General features: G+C 36.1%; 1 protein-coding gene across 3 annotated transcripts in view; it reads right to left on the bottom strand.

Moving 5' to 3' along the window:
* Window positions 1-20,966, bottom strand: part of LOC118848627 (ceruloplasmin-like) — a 74,412-nt gene that overhangs the window by 16,043 nt on the left and 37,403 nt on the right. For all 3 annotated transcript variants that reach the window (XM_036757605.1, XM_036757607.1, XM_036757606.1), the window contains exons 13-17: window positions 19,568-19,707; window positions 17,472-17,600; window positions 13,451-13,557; window positions 10,479-10,695; window positions 9,662-9,801 (exon numbers count right to left, since the gene is read on the bottom strand). In XM_036757605.1, the coding sequence (XP_036613500.1) occupies window positions 9,662-9,801; window positions 10,479-10,695; window positions 13,451-13,557; window positions 17,472-17,600; window positions 19,568-19,707 (733 nt within the window). The remainder of the gene's footprint in view (window positions 1-9,661; window positions 9,802-10,478; window positions 10,696-13,450; window positions 13,558-17,471; window positions 17,601-19,567; window positions 19,708-20,966) is intronic.

Raw genomic sequence — 20,966 nt, 5'->3', positions numbered from 1 at the left:
CTGTCTCCTTTCTCTCCTTATGTTTCCTTAACCCATACCCTAAAGGGTCAGGGAGGTGCTGGTTCCATCTCAGCCCACAATCTTGTTTGCCCATGCTCCTCTGCTGACCCAAGCCGCTGTATGCCCTTCTAAAACTCATACTAGGAAAAAGCGTACCTGGATTGGGGCAAGGAGATAAAGAAGGCAGAGAATGAGGTTCCGGAGGGGTCCCAAATGGGGTTGGTATAGGTGGGGTCAGAGTTGGAAGCAGAGTGGTTGTAGGTGTTGCAGAGAATGATTGAAATACATTTAGATGGAGGTATTGACCGTTTAAACATTAGGTCAGGGTTAGAAGTGAGAGTGGGGTCGAGATTAAGAGACAGAGGCTTACACAATCTGGTAATTTTCCATTCTGGAAACAGTTCTTGATGGAGAGCCAGGCCAACAACAGAGCATAATTGGAAAATGATTGTTGAAATATAATCGCTTCATTTATTGAAGTGTTAACTGTTACCCATCTTGTTCATGCCACAGTGGCAATTACACTCAAAATGTAGAATATATAGAAGAGGCCAATGAGTAGAACCACTCAAAAATCCACTGGATAGATTGATAGTGTATAGTGTGTATATATAGCTTTATATATATATATGTATATATATATAGTGTATATATAGTATCTATACATGTATATATAGTATTTATCTATACATGTATATATAGTTTAACGTATACATTATGTATATATGTACATATATATATATATAAAAGAAAATACCAAAGCAGTTTGTCAGTATTTGAGTCTAAAGTTTTTTTTTTTTCAGGGAAAAGATACCCTTAAAAACTATTTAAAGGGAATGACAGATTTATTGCAGGGTGGAAATGTGATTTTTTTTTCTTATTAAAAGGTAGAACAGGAAAATTTTAGACCACCTTCAGTTTCCAAAAGAATAAAAGTAAGTAGAATTGGAATGTATTTTTACCCCTATGTTGCTCACTACTTTTAAACAACCAACCTAAGACACCAAGCAAGCCTTGTTATCAGCCCCTACATTGGGACTCCCAGACTGCAGGTGAATCCCAAGGTGCTCCCAGAGAGAGGGAAGCTTCTTTTAAAATTAGGAAGCAACTGAAAAGTAAATAAAATGTAATGTTTTCTGTGAAGGCTATGCTAAAGTAAGGAAAAAAACAAAGAAGAAATGGACTTAGCCTTTGAGTGATTTGAAAGGAAATGGAGAAAGAGTTATACCCTGAGCCCTTGAGAAAATTACAGTTTCAATCAGACAATTTTTTTCAGTAGTATAATTTCTTTTTTTTTTTTGGAGGGGGGAAGGCAGGGCAATTGGGGTTAAGTGACTTGCCTAAGGTCACACAGCTAGTAAGCATGTCAAGTGTCTGAGGTTAGATTTGAACTCAGGTCCTCCTGACTCCAGGGCTGGTGCTCTACTCACTTCACCACCTAGCTGCCCCAGTATTATAATTTCTATTAGCTCTAATTAATGTTACTTTTGACTCTAATTAATATAGTTTTAATAAAAGCAGATACTTTAAATCAAGAAATTGTTATACCACAAATCAAAGGATCTTTCTAAGGCAAATCATTAACAGTTTGACAATGAGGCAAATTTTATTATAGATCTAATAGGATAATAATCTGCTTTGCTATCAAAGAGTTAGTGAAAGTGGTAAAAAGTCACTAAGGAAGGCTATATCAGTCTCTTCAAACATCAAAGAATTTGTAAAAGGTAGTTTAATTTCTATTTAATTGAACCAATATGATGCTCACAATTACATTCCACCAATTTTAGTCTCATCATCACTTTTCAACATGTTAATTTATTTTTTAAATTAAAGTATAGGCTAATCGATAACAGTGGGCCCCAAAATTTGAGATCCTGGCAGTTAATTGCCCTTGTGAAAATTGAGATTTTAAATTGTTACCATTAGTGATTATGTTGTACTTGATTTCATTGAATCCAAAATTAAATTAGTGTGATAAGGATTTGTTCATTTAAAATCATTAGAAAATTAACTCATCTTTGATGAGAGACAAACAAAACTTTTAACTGCTTAATTAGATGCAATAACTTAACAACCTACAGTATTGGAAAATATCACAAACTTTGTAAAAAGGAAGAGGCAATTGGCAGCGAAGACCATTCACAGTCAAGGAAAAAGTGCTTAAAAGTTTCTTTACACATTTAAGTTCCAACACCCAAATGAATGTTGTTTTTATGTGATGCTATTAAACTACAAACAGAGAATAGGAAACACTTAAAATATGAAGAAAATTGTAGAGAGTCATAATAACTTTCTGTTGTGAGAGGAGGAGGGAGAGGAGGATACCTTTCAAGGTACCAATATCTGTGAGGCCCCGTGCCATTATTGGGCTCTGGCCAAGCCCTCTGGTCATTGCCAAGTAAACTCCTTTGTGAAATAGGTGGATGAATGCTTCTCTAGCACCAAAAGGTTACCTTTGAGAAGGAAGTAGATGATTTGTTCTCCAAAGTTGTCCTGCTTACTGAAATCTGTGACACTCTACAATGAGGGACCTTAAACTTTCTGAGTGAGCTGTATTTGGGCTTATTTGATTAGAAAAGCTATGAAATTATGACCAACTCTAATTGACCAAGGGCATCAAAGAAACTGGAATGAGCTATGCACTTGTAAGCCTTTAAGGACACACAGGCACACATACACACACACACACACACACACACACACAAATCAATGTACATAATAAATGTAACAGTGCAATCAATTGGTTTTGTGTATTTAAAAAAGTATGAAATTGTGAAGGAAAATTCACTAGAGTGAAGATTAATCTATCGACAGTTTTGGATATAAGGAAAGAAGAAAGTTTAAGTAAGTAGGACTGAGAGAAGAATAGAGTTCAAGAAAAGCTGGATTCCGTTTTTCCCGATATAATGTGAATGGAGGATTTGAGAGGAAAGAGTTTCGAAAAAGGAGATTTGAGGAAAGGTTTTTATCCCACTGAAGTTTAAAAAGAAGATTTGAGGAATTTAGAGAAATGGCTCTTTGAAAAATACTGCCTGTCTCCCCTCTTCAATCAATATGAGGTTACAAAAGAAATTTCGTGAATCCTTGAAGGGGTGAGTGAAAGCTTAACAAATACATATAAATTAACTGATTGAGAGAAAATATTGTTCCTTTGGTCTGGTTTAAATAGTTATGTTAAAGGCCTTTGCAAAAGAAATTTATTAAGTAGTTTTTCCCGCATTGGTTATGACCAAAAAACCTTTGTGTAAGGGGAGATGTGCCCTTTATTCTCTCTCTCAAGGCACACTGGTAAGGTTAAGTTAGGAAAATAAAAGGAATTGATTTGGTTCTTTGGGTGATTGAAAGAAATAAAGAAACAGTTGTGGAAGGCTTGGAGTGCCACCATGATTTCTTTTTTTAACATGAGCTAACTGAAAACAGTAGACTCTTGGAAAAAATGAGATTTAAATATTGCTATTAGTAATAATAAATCAAGAATTAATTTTGTAGAAATTTGCCTTCTGAAACTAAGATATAGTGTGATCTCAGTTACAATGAGATGAAATATTTGCATCTATCTCCCAAGGTTGTTGTGAGAAGCACAAAGTTATGAAAAGCTTAACCCAGTTCCTTTTACAGAGGATGGGCATTGTAATGTTCAGACCTTATAGGAATTCACTTGGACAAAATGCTAGGCCACTTAAAGAGTACTTTTAAAAAAATTGGCATTGAAACTGACAAATTTGCTGATTCATCTCAGAAATTCAAATTACAACTAAAAAATCAAAACCTAAACATTTTAAAGTATTACATATGGCATGAGTCCGAAACTCTTTAGATTAAGCTTCACAAACCAAGAAAAAAGCCTGGCATGTGGTAAATACTATATAAACTATTGTGAGTATGATCACTCCATACTAGATTAAGATGTGACAAGTAAAAAAATGCCACGTCTTTAAAACTTAATTTCCCTTTTTTTCTGGATTCTGTTATGAATTGAACTCTTAAAAGAATGTGACAAAAATGTTTGACAACTGTTAAATATTTAAGGGGTTATATTTTGTTTTAAATTAGAAAATAATAATGATGATGACTCTCTTTGGGAGAAAAGAATAGCAAAATCCTCTTAAGAGATCCTGGCTGGATCACAAGATCTTATCAGCCCTTCTGATAGCGTGTTGTCAAACTCTGTAGTATATATCTGAGCCTAGTTGTGATACCCTGTGGCTCATGAGGAGCCTCTCTGTATGACTGGCTGTTGACTATGACTCATATCTGAAATCAAACAAGACTAAGGAACAATATTGATGCTGATCTCTCTTTTTGTGATCCTTCACATAGCAAATTCCATTGATAAGGGCAAGTATATAATGATGCCTAATTTTTCACTGTAATAAACATAAGAGATAAACCCTATTGTTGACTTTTAACTGAGTAGTACATGGTAGTATAGTACTACTATAGTGAGGAATCATTTTAAATTGCCATTTGAATTACAGGTGATAGATGTATCAGTTTGCTCGGTTATTCCCTAACCCTCAAGCATTCAGAGTGTTTTTTATTTTGCTTTGCAAAAACCTGTTTTTTTTTCCTTTTTAATTGCTTCTCTGGGGCATCTATTCCAAATAGTGTATTACAGCGTCAAAGAGGGAGGAGCCAAGTCTGGAGATGTTGGTTGAGGCAGAGGAGTACCAACCTTCAGCTGGTGAGCATTGGTTCAAAGATTAAGAGGTCAGAGTCAACAAGAAGCAGACTGGTCAACCTGTTTCTATTTGAGATTAACACCACTGGTCTATACTTTGTGTGCTCAGTTCTCTGTTTTGCATCAAAATGCTTATGATGATGATAATAATAGCTAACATATAGTGCTTATTTTGTGCCAGGCTCTGTGCTAAATGCTTTATAATTATTCATTTGTTATCCCCATTTTACAGATAAGGAAACTGAGGCACAAGTTAAGTGACTTGCCAAGGTGAGGACTTACAACTGATAGGGTGTTTAGTTTATAGTAGATTGATACTACAACATCCTTTCATCATGTTAATATAATCAAAATATCCTCCTGAGGGGGAAATGAGTTGGAATGAGATTTAGATAAAAATGAAAGAATAAAAATGAACGCAAATTTTAAAAAAATTAAATGGAGCATGCTACAAAGGTTATATGTTGTAACCAAGTGGGATTTATACCAGGAATGCAGGGATGGTTTAACATAAATCTAACTATTAACATAATTGATTACATCAGTAACAAAAGTAACAAAAGTCATATGATGATATCAATAGATGCAGAAAAAGCTTTTGAAAAAATATAACACTCATTCCTATTAAAAACACTTGAAAGCATAGGTACAAATGGATTTTTCCTTAAAATAAGCATTTACCTAAAATCATCAAGGATTGTTTGTAATGGGGATAAGCTAGAACCTTCCCAACAAGACCAGGAGTGAAACAAGGATGCCCATTATCATCAGTATTATTCAATATTGTACTAGAAATGGTAGCAATAGCAATAAGAGAAGAAAAAGAAGTTGAAGGAATCAGAATGGGCAATGAAGTAATAAAGTTATCTTTTTGCAAATGATATGATGTACTTGGAAAATTCTAGAGATTCGACTAAAAAAGCTAGTTAGAACAGTTAATTTTAGCAGAGTAGTAGGATATAAAGCAAACCCACATAAATCATTAACATTTCTATTTATCACCAACCAAATCCTGCAAGAAGAAATAGTGAGAGATAGCCCATTTAAAATAACCATAGATAGCATAAAATACCTGGGAGTATATCTTCCACGAAAAATGCAGGAACTACATGTATAAAGCACTTTTTATACAAATAAAGTCAGATTTAAATAATTGGAGAAATATTAATTATTCATGGGTGGGCAGAGCCAATATAATAAAAAAACCCCAATATTACCTAAACTAATCTGTTTATTCAATGCCATCCTAATTAAATTACCAAAAATTATTTGAGCTAGAAAAAAATAATAAAATTCATTTGGAAAAACAAAAAGTCAAGAATATCAAAAGAATTAATGAAAAAATGCAAAGGAAGGAAGTTTAGCAGTTTAGATCTTAAACTGTATTATAAAGTGGTAATTATCAAAACTATCTGGTATTAGTTAAGAAATAAAAAGGTGTTGTCAGTGGAACAGAGTAGACATACAATACACGGTACTAAATGACTATAGCAACCTTGTGTTTGACAAATGTAAAGATTTAAGCTTTTGGGATAAGAATTCACTATTTGGTAAGAAAAAAAATTGTCGAGAAAACTAGACCAATATCTGACACCATTTACCAAGATAAGGTCAAAATGGATATATGACTTAGACATAAAGTATATCTAAATATAAAGTATATATATTTAAGTATCATAAGTAAATTAGAAGAACATGAAACTTTTTACTATCAGACTTATGGATAGAAGAAGAATTTATGAATAAACAGGAGATAGAGAGCATTGTGAGTTATAAAAATTACATTAAATTAAACAGGTTTTATACAAATAAAACCAATGCAGCCAAGATTAGAAGGAAAGCAGAAAATTGGGGGAGGGAGGAATTTATAGACAGTTTCTTAGACAAAGGTCTCATATCTCAAATATAAAAAGAATTTTGTTAAATTTATAAGAATATAAGTTATTCCCCTATTGATAAATGGTCAAAGTATATGAACAGGAAATTTTTGGATGAAGGAATCAAAACCAGAAGCATCCCAAATGGGGTTAGTATAAGTGGGGTCAGAGTTGGAAGCAGAGTGGTTGTAGGTGTTGCAGAGAATGGTTGAAATAAGTTTAGATAAGATATTGACCATTTTTTAAGATTAGGTCAAGGCTTAGAAGTGGGAGTAGGTCAATGCTCTAAATCATTATTGATTACAGAAATGCAAACTAAAACAACTTTGAGATATCTCACACCTATCATATTGGCTAAAATGATAAAAGAGAAAAATGACAAATGTTGGAGGGGATGTCCGTGGAATTGTGAACTGATCCAACCATTTTGGAGAACAATCTGGAATTAGGCCCAAAGAGTTATAAAACTGTGTATACCATTTGACCCAGCAATACCTCTATTAGGTCTTTTTACCAAGGTGATCAGGGAAAAAGGAAAATAACCTGCATATTCTAAAATATTTATGGCATCTCTCTTTGTGGTGACAAAGAACTGGAAATTGAGGGGATGCCCATCAGTTGGGGAATGGCTAGACAAACTGTGGTATATGGTTATGATGGAATACTACTGTGCTGTAAGAAATGATGACCAGATTGATTTTAGAAAAACCTGGAAAGACTTGTATCAAATACTAAAGAGTGAAATGAGCAGGACCAAGAGAATGCTGCACATTGCAATAGGAATATTGTTCAAAGAATAACTGTGAATGACAAAGCTATTCTGAGTATTATAAATAGTGAAATAAACTACAAAGGACCTGTTAAGGAAGATGCTGGGAGGGGACAGAAGGAAGGAGACAGTTCAGAACTTAAAGTAACCAAAAAAATTACAATTAAGTTGGAAAAAAAAAGAAATTAAATGGAGCATACAATTTTGAGGAGCAACAATATATGTGTGTGCACACCATTGATTCCCAAATACAATGCCTTTCATGGGATATACATTGGCCTATTGGCCTATTTTCTATTTTTAAAGGCTTAATTTTTTTCTTTTTATGAGTTTTCATTCTGAAATAAAGATTGAAACATGAAGGGCCCAATTTATGTCAGGCCTTCATGAATTTCTTTTGATATTGATAGATAGAAAAACAGCCAGAGACACATAGGACTTAAATTCTCTGAAGTTTCAGGTGTCAGTTCCTAATTTGATGTTCTATTGTTCACCATCTCAACTAGTTATTAAATTTTATTAAGATCTATTTTGTAAAAGGGTTATAGCAGAAACACCTAGGAGCCTCTGTAGGTGACCAGCTCTTCTTAGAAGACCCACCTACAGAGCTGTCATCAGCTTAGAACCACTTCAGAATGGCACCATAAGAAGTTATTTCCAGGGGCCACATGAATATCTGAGACATCTGAAACTTAACTGGAGATTAAATGTCCATTGGGAGTGGGCTACTGGGGACAATCATTGTATCACCTGGAAGATATGTAATTTCCCTTGTGCTATTTTCTCTGTGAGGCTAGCTTAATGTAGGGGATTGCCTCCAATGAATTTTTGTCAATGGACTGACCATAGGTAGCAAGGCTTTAGTCTGAAGCACTATAGCACTTTTGAATCATGTGAGTCTGTTCCTATCTAGCTACCACAACATGCAGATGAAGAAAGCATGAGAAGCTTATCATCTTTTGCTAGGCCATTTGTAATAGTCAACCAGCACCAGTAATAATCAAGCTTCTCATGGTTGACCTTGTATGAAATACTGAACCCTATAATTATTACTTTCCCTTGCCCCATTACTAATTTAATTCTAATGGATGCTGATCAAGCCTGATCATGTCAGTTTGGTTTGTAGGTGGTGATACAACAGAGATATGGCTCCATAGAATCAGAGAGGAAATGTCAAATTGGAAATTGATACCCCATTTTATTTTATATCATTTATTAATGAAGAATTGTAGTAACTCACTGGAATCAAGTAATTATGGATTAGAGTAAAATCTCACTCTATAGGCCTTAGTATAAGATAGTTTGACTCCTTAGTATTAGAGTCTATAAGATGGGTTGACTTCTTAATGGGAATTTAACTTCCCCATTTCTCTAGGCCACAGCTTGGACTTAATTTGTCTCACCCTGTAAGGGAGGAGGATGTTAATAAGATATTCTGACTGGTCATAAGCCTAGCACCACTGTTGTAGGAGGTTGACTTACACTAGACTTTCAAGAAGCAACTGTATGCTTTCTCCATTGTTGTGGATCCTGGAGATCCCCTCTTGTGAGTCAGGCCAAATGTAAGCCTGTCCTTTACCCCTGTAAGCCCACGCTTATCTCTGATATAAATTAATTACGATCTTAGCTTAGTTTTCATCACAGAACTATCTTTAGAATTTCACATAAACTGTTATCTTTTCAACTGTGTAAAAAGTTACTCTGTCAGATGTATCCCCTGCTACTGAGGAACTTGGGATCTCACTTTATTAGCAATTACAAGCCCTGCTAATATATTGATCATGCTTGGAACTTTGTGCCTCAGTTTCTCTTTACTGCAGATTTTTATTGTGATAGTTTTAACTTATGTGTATATGTTTTATCCTCCTACTGGGGGGATAATAAATCAATCAAGAAACACTTATAAGTATCTACTACATTCCTGGAATAATGCTAGGTACTGAAGATACAAATACAAAAATGAAACTGTTCTTCTCAAAGAATCTCTATTTTATCATTAAATAAACTTTAAGATAGGGGCTATCTTGTTCTTCTCTTTGTATTCGCAGAGCCTAATAATGTGCTTTGCCCAAAGTAGGTACTTAATAAATGTTTTTTGAATAATAAATGAATGAATGAATGTATGGAAAAGCTTCACCAGTGCTTTTCACAGAGGGGCAGACAGTTGTAGGGTGGATTGATTGTTAGAAGAGAAGCTTCCATATCTGTTAAAATGCTCAATATTCTTTAAAAATAACCCTGGTGGTTTGGGGGACTCAAATTGTCACTTTTTCTGAATCTCTCAAAAGAACTGGGTTTTCCAGTTGCAGAAAATTTAAAACAGAGAAAACATACCTTATAGTCAAAGCTGTGTCCATGGAAATGCACACTATGCAGGTCAATTTCATTTCCCATGGCCATCAGATACCAGTTGACTTCATCTCCAACATGCATTGTCAGGCCATGTAAATTTCCAAACATTCGTCCATTAATTGCTAAAAAAAAATAGTCCATTAAAAAATCTCTTTCATCTTGTTTCTAACATTTAAAAATATTTTAGATGTTTCACAGAAAATGTAGGTGCTGAATAAATGTGCGGAATCCTTTCCAGGTAATGAAGTCTTTGTACATAGTAAGTGCTTAATAAATTAATTCATTTAGTTCAAATGAGGGCAGTTGATACTTTTGAGAAGTAGCAAGAAAGGCAAGGTCAGAAATCAAGAAATCCCTAGAGCTCTACTCTAAATTTTATAAAAAGTGAAATGAAATCTTTTTTTTTTTAGTTTTTCTTTGTTTTGGATGGGTTCAAAGAAATTATTCTAAACATGGAATATTACCTAGAATGAGATATATAAAACTGGAAAAGGCCTTAGAAGCAATTGAGTTAATTATCCTTATTTTACAGATGAGGAAACAGACACAAAAATCAGTTAAATAATTTGCTGAGAGTCACACAACTAGTAAGCATCTGAGACAGGATTTGACCCAGGTTTTTCTGACTCCAAGTCCAGTGCCCTAATGGAATTCCAATCAGTGGCAAGGGTAGAGGTAGAGGAGGCTCATGCTGAGAGTCAAATAGAAGTCATGATTCATAGCCCTCAAACTGATAGTGTAAGAAAAAAAGGAAAAGAGAAAAATACATAGATTTTTTAAATGACATATTAGATACTACCATGCATTTTGTTGCTTTCTATAAAATCTTCATCTTCCTTGTTTACTTCTTTTGGGTCATCAGAGTAAGTTTGAATATTTTCATCCAAATACCAAGATTCATTTTCATCAAAAACTAAAAATAGTAGAGAAAACTGGAGTTTCTTTATGGGTGCAAATACAGGTTTCTGATGTCTGCGGCAAATAATCAGAGGACCAATTAATCCACTGTAGAGATCCTGAAAACACAGACCAAGGTATAACCTTAGTGATTTTCAAGCAATTCATCACTAAACATTTTGTTAAACATTTACTATATGCCAAACACTGGGCTAAGCATGGGAAGTGCAAAGATGATAGTTAAAAAAAAATTTTGTTCTCAAGGAGTTGACATTCTTACCAGAGAGATAACATGTGAATAATTATGTGCATACAAGATACATACAGAGTAAAGCTGGAGTCTGTCATTTTTGTAGCATAACTACAGATTTCAAAATACTTTATCTTACCAACAACAATCATCTTAGTAGCTAACCTTCGATAGTGATGGGTAGTCAGCAGTTGAATCCTAATTTATAATGGGGAAATTGATGAAAGTGGTAAATGAGAGGCAGCATTGTATATCAGATACGGTACCAGTTCTTTACTCAGGAAGACCTGCGTTTGAATCTGGCTTCAAACACTTACTATATAACCCTGGACAGTAATAATATCCAGCATTTGTATATTGCTTTAAAATTTGCAAAGAACTTTGCAAATGTTATTTGTAATATATGTAATAATATGTAATGTGTTACATTATGTATATTAATGTTAATTAATAACTTAATTAAATGAGTTAATTAATAACTAATGTCATATTAATATTATGTATCTTAATAACATACATTATGTATATATATATTTGTATTGTTATATTATGTGTATTAATAATAATGTAATATATGTAATAATATGATCCTGACAACAACCCTGGGAGTTTACAGATGGAGATAAACTCCCAGTTTACAGATGAAGAAACTGAGGTGAACAGAGGTTGTGATTTGCCCATGGTCACACAGTTAACAAATGTCTGAGAACAGTTTTGAGCCCAGGTCTACCTGTCTCCAGGGCCAGCACTCTATCCACTGTATTACCTAGTGATCTCATGAATCAAATCAATTAAACCTCCCTCTGCCTCATTTTCCTCATCTGTAAAATGATGACCTCTAAGGTCCTTTCCACCTGTAAATCAGTGCTACAGTGATGCTCTCCAAATGTCATTTGATTGGTTGTTTTGCTTTTTTCCATAGGCTAGAATGATCTTCAAACAATGGTATGCGGTCAGGAGATCACTGCAAACATAAATTTAATTTTGGTGACCAAAAATCTGAATTTGCAAAGCTCATAGCAGCAGTTTGAAAAAGAGCCCATCTCTCCTGATCTCCTGCACCACTGTAGTGCATGCTGGCTCACGTTTACTAGCAAGGGTGCTCATTATTAAGAGAGATGTTTGTTACTAAGATGCCTTTTTTGGGTTGTGCATATAAGCTAAGGATGCACTCTTTTTTTGTTCCAAAGTATTTTCATGACTATAGGAATTGTATTTGCTTTTATCACTGATTTATGGAGTAGAAGTATGTCACCCAAGGCCCAATAAAAACCATAATTAAGTTTCAAGGTTCTGCCCCCACCCCCAGGTGTCTTTAGTTTTAGATATCAGCTCATCTGATCTCTTGTGATGGTCATGTCAGTGAACGACAAATACTGTTCATTGGTAAGTTAGCTAACTGTGGTCCCTATAATTGTTTGAAGCTGTATTTATGGAAAAAAAAAACAGATGTGTGATTGATCATTACTCAAGATATTCCCTTGACCTTATTTTAACTGTATAATGTATCTTGAGCAAGCCTATAAATGCTATTCTTAAAAAAATAAGTTTTATTGATTCCTTTTTAAAAACACTGAAGTCATTTATGGATATATCGTGCATACTGCTCCTCAATCTTCCCCTTCTCATATGTACACAACATTCCACTCTCCTTGTCTCCAACTTCTTTCCCAAAAAGGGCAAGAGGAGGGCGTCTTCATCTCTCTTCTGTTGCCTCTTATTATAATTATTTGGTATTTGCCTCCATCTTTTGCAATCATTTCATTTACATTATTATAGTCATTTTGTATCTCTAGTACTTAGCACAGTGCCTGGTACACAGTAGGTGCTTAATCAATGCTAGTTCATTTGACTTGTGTATCGTTTTCTTGGTTTTCCTTACTTCTCACTCTCAATTCTTCCAAGTCTTCCCAAGTTTCTCTGAATTTCTCCTCTTTGTCCTTTCTTACACACAGTATTATTCTGTGTGCACTCACATACAGCCTTCTATTTATTTCTAGTTTCTTTATGACTGCTACCCCCACCCCACCCCCCAAAGTGCTACTCTATTTGGTTATAAGTGGGATTTTTCTGTCCTTGGCTTCCTTTGGGGGCATATTCCCAGGAGTGGGATGACTGGGTCAAAGGGCTGTAATTGTTGTTTATATAGCACAACGGAATCAGCTTTGGCCTTGAAATGTTTCGCTGAAAGGCTGCAATTGTTTGCTTTTGCTACAATGCTGGTCCTGTGGCTTATCCTTGAGATTGTTTATCCAAGTTCTGAAGTTTTTGTGCAAGTTGCTAGTACATAGTTTCCTTTGCTGCCTCCTTTTTTGACTTCATGCTTTTTTAAAAAATTATCCTAAAATGCTGTTTTATGTATATTATACCAACTTAAAAAATAAAATTAAATGTTTGATTCATTTTTACTTTCTTATTTGTGTTGCCAATATCAGGAATCGTCATGTGCTTAACTGTTCTTTTAATAAAATATCAAAGCAAAATGAATTGACAAGCAGCCTGTGTTCCTGGGAAGTTAGCCTAGACCTGGGGCATGGAAAAAGGCTGATCTCTTTTTCCTTCAATTGTATATCTATTTTAAGAAGATGTCAGAAAAGCAGAAATAGGATACAGATGAAACATACCTTAACTTGATCTACAGTTGAATAGTAAGCCCAGGGAATACAAGGATAATCTTCCCTTCCAGCGCCAGATCTTAGAGGGATTTCCCAGGTGTAAGTTAGCGTTTCACCTGAGTTAGTTGAATGTATAAGGATAGAGTTAGATAGGTTGTATTTGTCCAGCTTTATGACCCTACCCTACAAATTTTTCTACAATGCTTTGATAACTCAGTGACTTGGAAAGAAACATTAATATGATTAGGTTAACTTCCCACCCCCCAAAGCAACAACAACAAAAAATACCTACTGCATCTCAAATGGAATATAAATCACATTGTATTTAGTTTTACCCACTATCTCCTTTGGGACATCTAGGTGGCATAGTAGAGTACCAAAAATAGATAAAGATACAGATTAGGTTTAGATATATGTATGGGTATAGATGTAGGTGGGGCAGCTAGGTCACACAGTGGATAGGGCACTAGGCCTGGAGTCAGGAAGACCTGAGTTCAAATCTGGCCTCAGATACTTACTAGCTGTGTGACCCTGGGCAAGTCGCTTAACCCTGTTTTCCTCAGTTTCCTCATTTGTAAAATGAGCTGGAGAAGGAAATGGAAAACCACTCTAGTATCTCTGGCAAGGAAACCCCAAATGGGGTCACGAAGAGTCAAATATGACTGAAATGAATGATCAGCCACTGCCTTAAGTATTCAGAATTAACTGATGGTTACAGCTACACTTTCCTGTGGAATTGGGGAGGTGGCTGCCCCATTTCCTCTGGTTTGCACAGAGATATCGTAACAGATGTTCTCTTGCCTTGGATAATAATAGTGCACATTTATATAGCCTTTTACAGATGACAAAGTACTTTTCTCATAATAACCTTGTGAGGTAAGAAGGGCTAGTTTAATTCTCATTTGAGAGATGGGGAAACTGAGTTGACTTATTTAGGATCATACAAGTGTCAGAATCTTGGATTTTTCCTCCCTTCCCACTCCCTGGCCCTGCCTCTTGACTCGAACGCTAATCTGCTTCTCAGCAGACCTCTCATAACAACTCTCATTTAAGTTTTATGTCTCATTTTCCTCACAACAACCTTGTGAACTAAAGGGTGCAATTATTCTTCCTTTCTGACTTACTCTCCATCGTGTGGCTTTGGATAGGTCAATACCCCATTACGGGCTTTTATAAAATGAAGGCTTTGGGTGAGATGGCTTTTGAAGTCCCTTTTGGTCCTAGAGCTCCGACCCCATGAACTTCCTTTTTTTGATGTTCAATTTCCTCGTCTGTGAAATGAGAGGGGTTGGACTTAGGTGGCCTTTTCAGCTGGTCCTGCCTCATCTAAGTCTATCATCCTTTGGTCCTATCAGACCCTTCGAGCTGGAGAGGTAACTCAGGCACAAAGTAGTTTAGCAGAAGCGGAGTTTCTTTTTTATTTCTTCCTATGTCAAGTGGGTTTTTTCCTTTTCCTGACCAGCATTCCTTTCTTCTTCTCTCACTTCCTAATTTTTATCAGCTCTCCAAAAGCTTCCTGCTTCACCAGAAATAGCCAAGTGTTGTTCTTCCTCCCCGATGAGCATCAGTTCTGTTTTCCACCAACATGTTTCCTCCATTCGTGATCTCTTCCTCATCTCCTCTTCACTTCCCTGGCTTTCTTCACATCTCAGCTCAAAACCCACCTACTCCAAGAGGCCTTTCCCTGTGGCCCCAGCTGCTAGTGTAATCTCCTTGGAGATTACCTTCCATGTACTCTGTATGTGTGTATATACACACACACACACACACACACATATATATACATATATATGCACACACATATGTATACACATAATATGTATACATACATTTACATATATACATACATAAACACACATATATGTATATACACACATAGATACATACACATATGTACATATACATACATACACATATATATACAGAATATGAATATATATAATGAGTAATGAATGCATGTACTCATTATTTACATGTTATTTAGAATGTGAACTCCCAGAGGGCAGAAGCTGATTTCACCTTTCTTTGTATCCCTGGTGCTTAGCACAGTGCCTAACATAGGTATTAAATGGTTGTTGACCGACCGATCTCTATATTTAACCCTTTGGACACCAACCTTTCACACCTTCCCCTCATCCCCACACAATACTGTAAATAAATGTCAGATCTCCTTACTACCTTATTCGTGACCATGTTTTCTACCCTGCACTTCCTAAATTCACTCCAGTCCAACACCTTCCACCATGTTCCATGGAGTCTTTAGTCCATTAGGCATATTCTTATTTCCTCTCTGCAGCTCCTCACTGTGACAGAAATCCAAATTACATGGCCTACTCCTCTACCTCCTTTTGTGAAAAATTCTCCTAATCTATCCTCACCACTGAGATAGAAGATGAGAGACAGACTTAATTTCCCATGCTACTACCCCTCCCTTTGTCTCATCATTTATAGTTCATACCAAACTCTTAAGGTCATTGCTACTGTTGTTTACCACCTACTAAGAGTCATTGTCACCATCTAAGTCTATTGTGGAACCTTCCTGGGTGACCCCAAGATTCAGGGACGACTGATAACCAGATCGCTTAATCTCATTATAAAAATAAGCTCTTTAGGAGTAGGGATTGTTTCATTCTTTGTGCCTAGTACAGTGCTCGGCACATAGTAGGAGCTTAATAAATGTTTTTTCATTGATTGATGATTGATTTGATATTCTTAATTCTGACCTCTTCTCCTCTACTTCAGCAATCAAAGCACTCCCTGGACCTTGTCAACACAAGCCACTGTTCCACTTACAACGCCTCAGACTTGATGTCCTATAGTCTCTTTTTCTATCACTCCCCAACAGCCACTGGTACTGTCCTTCACCCAGACCTGCCCTTTAATTACTCATTCTTCATATTTCACCCTGACCATTAGCAGCTCTCTTTTGGCTAGCTCTGATTCCTTATCTCTCCTGACCTCTATCATTAGCTACATCATTGTCCTTGTGTTATTCAGCCTTCATTTTTGAAGAAGACCAATGACATCTTGGATGACGTCTTGACTTGCTTATGAGTTGGATTGAAGTGAGGAAGAGTTGCACAAGGTCATCTGCCTCACTCTCTCTTCCAGAGTCATCAAAGTCCAGTGGCAGGACAGATGTCAGGGTGACTGGAGATGATCCAGGATGTAATGAATGATCTTGATGTCTTCCATGCCAGATCGAGCTCTGAGCACTCCACAGTGCCTGCTTCAGCTGCCTTCATGGCCAGTGAGACTATTCACCCATTTGGATGGGAAAATCTTCACGTGCTTGGAATAGACAGTGCCTTAACTTAATGAGAAGTTTAAGGCCTATGGGTCACCCTCAACATGGTTTAGCCCATCTGCGGAGATGGTTTACTGGGGTGTGGCCACTGCACATGCTACAGCTTCTCAGAGCCACAGGTGAGACTTGGGTGAAGGTGGACACTAAAGGTAGATAGGCAATCCTGAAAATGGCTAGGCAAGCCCTCACACCATAGGTGCTAGTCTTCTCTGAACACCCCACATCCTCCCTCTCTTATTAGCTGCACCATCCTTGTACTAATCTAGATTCATTTGCCCTATTCACTTTCCATAATCTTGTAATAAGCTACTTAGCCTGCTTTTAGTGTCACTTTCCTCATCTGTCAACGGGGATAATTATAGCCACTCCCTCTCAGAGCTGATGTGAGGATCAAGATAACACAAGTAAAGTGCTTTCTAAAACTGCAAATGCTATATAGCTGCTGATTACAATGACAATAATCTCCATTTTGCCCATCCTTCAACCTGGATTGATTAAAGATGTGCTCCCACTCCTTGTTCCTAAAAGACCTATCGTCCAACTATCGATTCCCCTCAAGTTTCATTAATAAAGGAAGTTCTAAAGAACTTCTTATATTATTGTATCATGTTATAAATATAATAATTATATTATCATAATATGTTATATATCATAATTATACTACATTATATTATTATAATTCTCATGTTTATATTTTAAATGAACTTCCCCCCAAATAACTACCTGGTTGTGTTGGAACTACCACAGAATTAGGAGTTTTCACCCCGTGGGCATGTATTGAGTAGGGTCTTGATGCCATATTTTTAAAGACAATTTGAACTTTGCCACCAACGTATCCAAAAAGTTGTGGACCTAGTGGGAGGAAAAAGAAAGAAAAATTATTGAGGAAATTAAAAGGCACGGAATACATTGAAATAGTCAGAGTGGCAAAATACCATGCCCCTTCCTTGTTGCATAGAGTATGAATTCTTCCCACTTGAGACTGGAGAATTTACAACCCCAACAGACTTAGCCTTTGCCAGAAAATGGCTTTCTCTAGAGATAGAGATTATAATTGACTTCTCCTGATGATCCAAAGTTCTCAAAGACCTTCCCAAGACCTCACGGGCCTCTACAGGTACATGATCTGATCATGGATTGTTTCCTTGTTGGCTCATATCAGGACCCCCCTCTCCCCAGCTCAGATTAGGAGCCTCCCAAGAATCACTCACCAGTTCCCTGTCTCTTCTCTTTGCTTTGGGCCTACTTTCCCAGAGCTTAAGTGAAATGTGGGGGACACCAGGAATGTCTTTTCTGCCTTGGCCCCTCTACTCTCCTGGGAGAAATCTACATAGTACCTTTACTTCTTTTTTTGCTTGAAGTTTTAGTTTATTGAAAAAAAAAATCAAGGATAGTTGAGCCCACAAGAAACCCAAGAAGCAGAAAATAGGTAATGGATATTACTGTCTTTCATGGTCAACATCTCCCCTCCATTAACTAGTATTCAAGAGACCCCAAACACTTGAATTCTCTCTGTTTTCAGAGTCCCTTCAGCAATCAACAAAAATCCAAAGATAACTTCTCACTGCCTGCCGTAGTGATACACATTTTGTCTCATCTTTCTATATTGAATTAATGTCCCAGTTATCCATACATTTCTTCTTGGACATCTGTGTGTTTCTTCTGAGAGTCAGCTTTGGGTCTTTGAAGAATAATCAATAAATAGCTATGTCCTTCTGGCATTTCATGAAATTGGGTGTTTTGGAGGAGTTGAGGCTAAAGGGTGAGGATAGATGTTAATCATGGCTAGCATTTGGGGAGCACTTTAAGGTTTGAAAAGTACTTTATGTTTGTTAACTCATTTGAGTCTCACGATGCTGTAAGGTTCTATTATTATTCCTATCTTAAGATGAGGAAGCTGAGGTTAAGTGGCTGAGGTGTGATATGAGCCAAGGTCTTCCTGATTGTGGTCTAGCACTCCATGCATTGTTCTGCCTAGATCTCTAAGAAGCAAACCTAACTTAGCTGTTAAGAATCAAATTGAAATAGTGATGCTAAAAACCATGCCAACAGCCTCAGTTCTATCAGTCTGGGGTGAGAGAATTGTAATAGGGTAATGATAAATGGGAGTCAGCTACATGGCTCAGTGGATGGAGCACTGAGCTTAGAGTCAGGAAGACCTGAGTTCAAATCTAGTCTCAGAAATTTACTAGCTGTGTGCCCATAGGCAAGTCACTTAACCTATGTTTGCCTATGAGGTAGCTAGGGGGCTCAGTGGATGGAGCACTAGGCCTGGAGTCAGGAAGACATGAGTTCAAATCCAGCCTTAGTCACTTACTTAGCTGTGTGACCCTGGGCAAGTCTTTTAAACCTAGTTGTCTTAATCTAACCAGAGAAGGAAATGGCAAGCCACTTCAATGTCTTTGCCACAAAAACTGCATGGACAGTATTGGTGTGTTTTGGTCCACTGGATCGTGAAGAATAGAATGCAACTAAACAACACCACCAACGATAAATGCAGAATTTCTGAGTGATGTAGAAAACAGCATTTTATTGTACTTGAGGACCTTTTTTTGCTGGTTTGGGATTAGTTTATGGTTTTTTTTTTAACCAAAATGCGTGAATTCAGTTGTAGACTTTTTTTTTTAACCTTTACTGAATAATTTCTGATATGTGGGGCCAGAAATAACTAAAACCACACACATATCTTGACTATTTCTATGAGTCAATAAACAATGAGGAACATTCTATTTCTTAGAATTGCTTATAGGCCCATTTTTAAAAAAAAACAACTAAAGATCATGATTTAGACTCTCAGGTTCAGTATCATGGAATAGTACCTAGAATTCCCAAATGTTCTTCCTCTTCTTTTCTCTCTGTTGGAGTACTGAATGTACTATCGGTGTATTGACGGTATACAGCTTTCTTGTACTTTGAACCTATGAAGAGTTCTCCCTTATCTAAAAATGCATTGGAAACACTTAAAGAAAAAAGAAAGAAAAATTTAGGATTAGATACCGCAATAATTTTTTTGAAAGCAGAAAAAAATTTAAGTTGTATAAGCTTATATATATAAATATATATGTAAATATACATATAATATATACATATTAAATATAGGGATTTGTGTCTTATCTAAATTTTGCATCTCCCCCAATGCCTACCTAGCATAGGGCAGGTACTTAATGTTTGTCAACCAAGTATCACTTATCAGCATAATCCTGTCCTAGAAAGAGAGACAAGAGTAACCCCTTCAGAAGGAATATGGTAGCTGACAGATTGGCTTAACCAATCATCAAGACACTTCACATATGAAAGAATCTGCAGCTCTTTTTTACATTTTCTGCATGCAGCTCCAAGAATTCTACTCAAGTGTCTTCTAAACATGTCCACTGATTTTCAAAAGTCTTCAACAACTCTGTATCTTTTTCCCAATGAAAAATTTTTGCCTCAGCTTTGTCTATTATTTGGCTTATGTTTACCCAAGAATTCATTCATTTGTTCATTCATTCTTTTAAAGATAATAAATAATACAGGACTTCCATCATCAAAGAACTTAGGATCAAGGAGGACAGAAACATATACAGAGATACATAGAATATGAAGTAGAATTTGATAAGCAAATAAGGAGAGGGACACTTGTACATACTGGTTTTTTTGCCTAAAATAGCTTTTCATCCTCATTCTATTAAATTATAATGGCTAGGCTTGTTTTGAGGATTAATGATATGATTTTTTTGTGAATGTGATTCATGGAATGTAGCGGTGTCACTAATTGATAGATTACACAAAAGATAACGTATCTATATTAGAATATAGCATTTCAATAGCTTCCCCAATCTGTGAAAGTTTTGCTGACTACTGTACACTTATTTATTAACATTTACTTCATTTATATATAATTAGTTGTCGATGTTTATATGGCTACTTCTGTTAGATTGGAAGTTTCTAAAGGGGGATCCTTGTCTTTAGGGTTCTTGAATACCTCCCTATATAGCCTGTAGGAGGGGAGATCGTTAAGATACTATAAGGATCAGGTGTGTCAATGGCTGCAAAAAAAAAAATTGACACTTGAAACTGTAAAAGACTTAGTTATTTCTACTTCATACTTTGTGACTTTTTCTATGTCTTTGTTGTGAATGTTCCTTAGCATTCTAAAGACTTTTTAAATAATGAATCAAATAAAACCTGTGATTCTACCTGTAAAGATGGGATGGGTCAAATGATGCAAAAACTTAG

Source organism: Trichosurus vulpecula, chromosome 4 (genome assembly GCF_011100635.1).
Source record: "Trichosurus vulpecula isolate mTriVul1 chromosome 4, mTriVul1.pri, whole genome shotgun sequence".
Taxonomy (NCBI): Eukaryota; Metazoa; Chordata; class Mammalia; order Diprotodontia; family Phalangeridae; genus Trichosurus; species Trichosurus vulpecula.
Note: the sequence above shows the minus strand (reverse complement) of the source record. Positions and strands in the feature narration are given on the sequence as shown.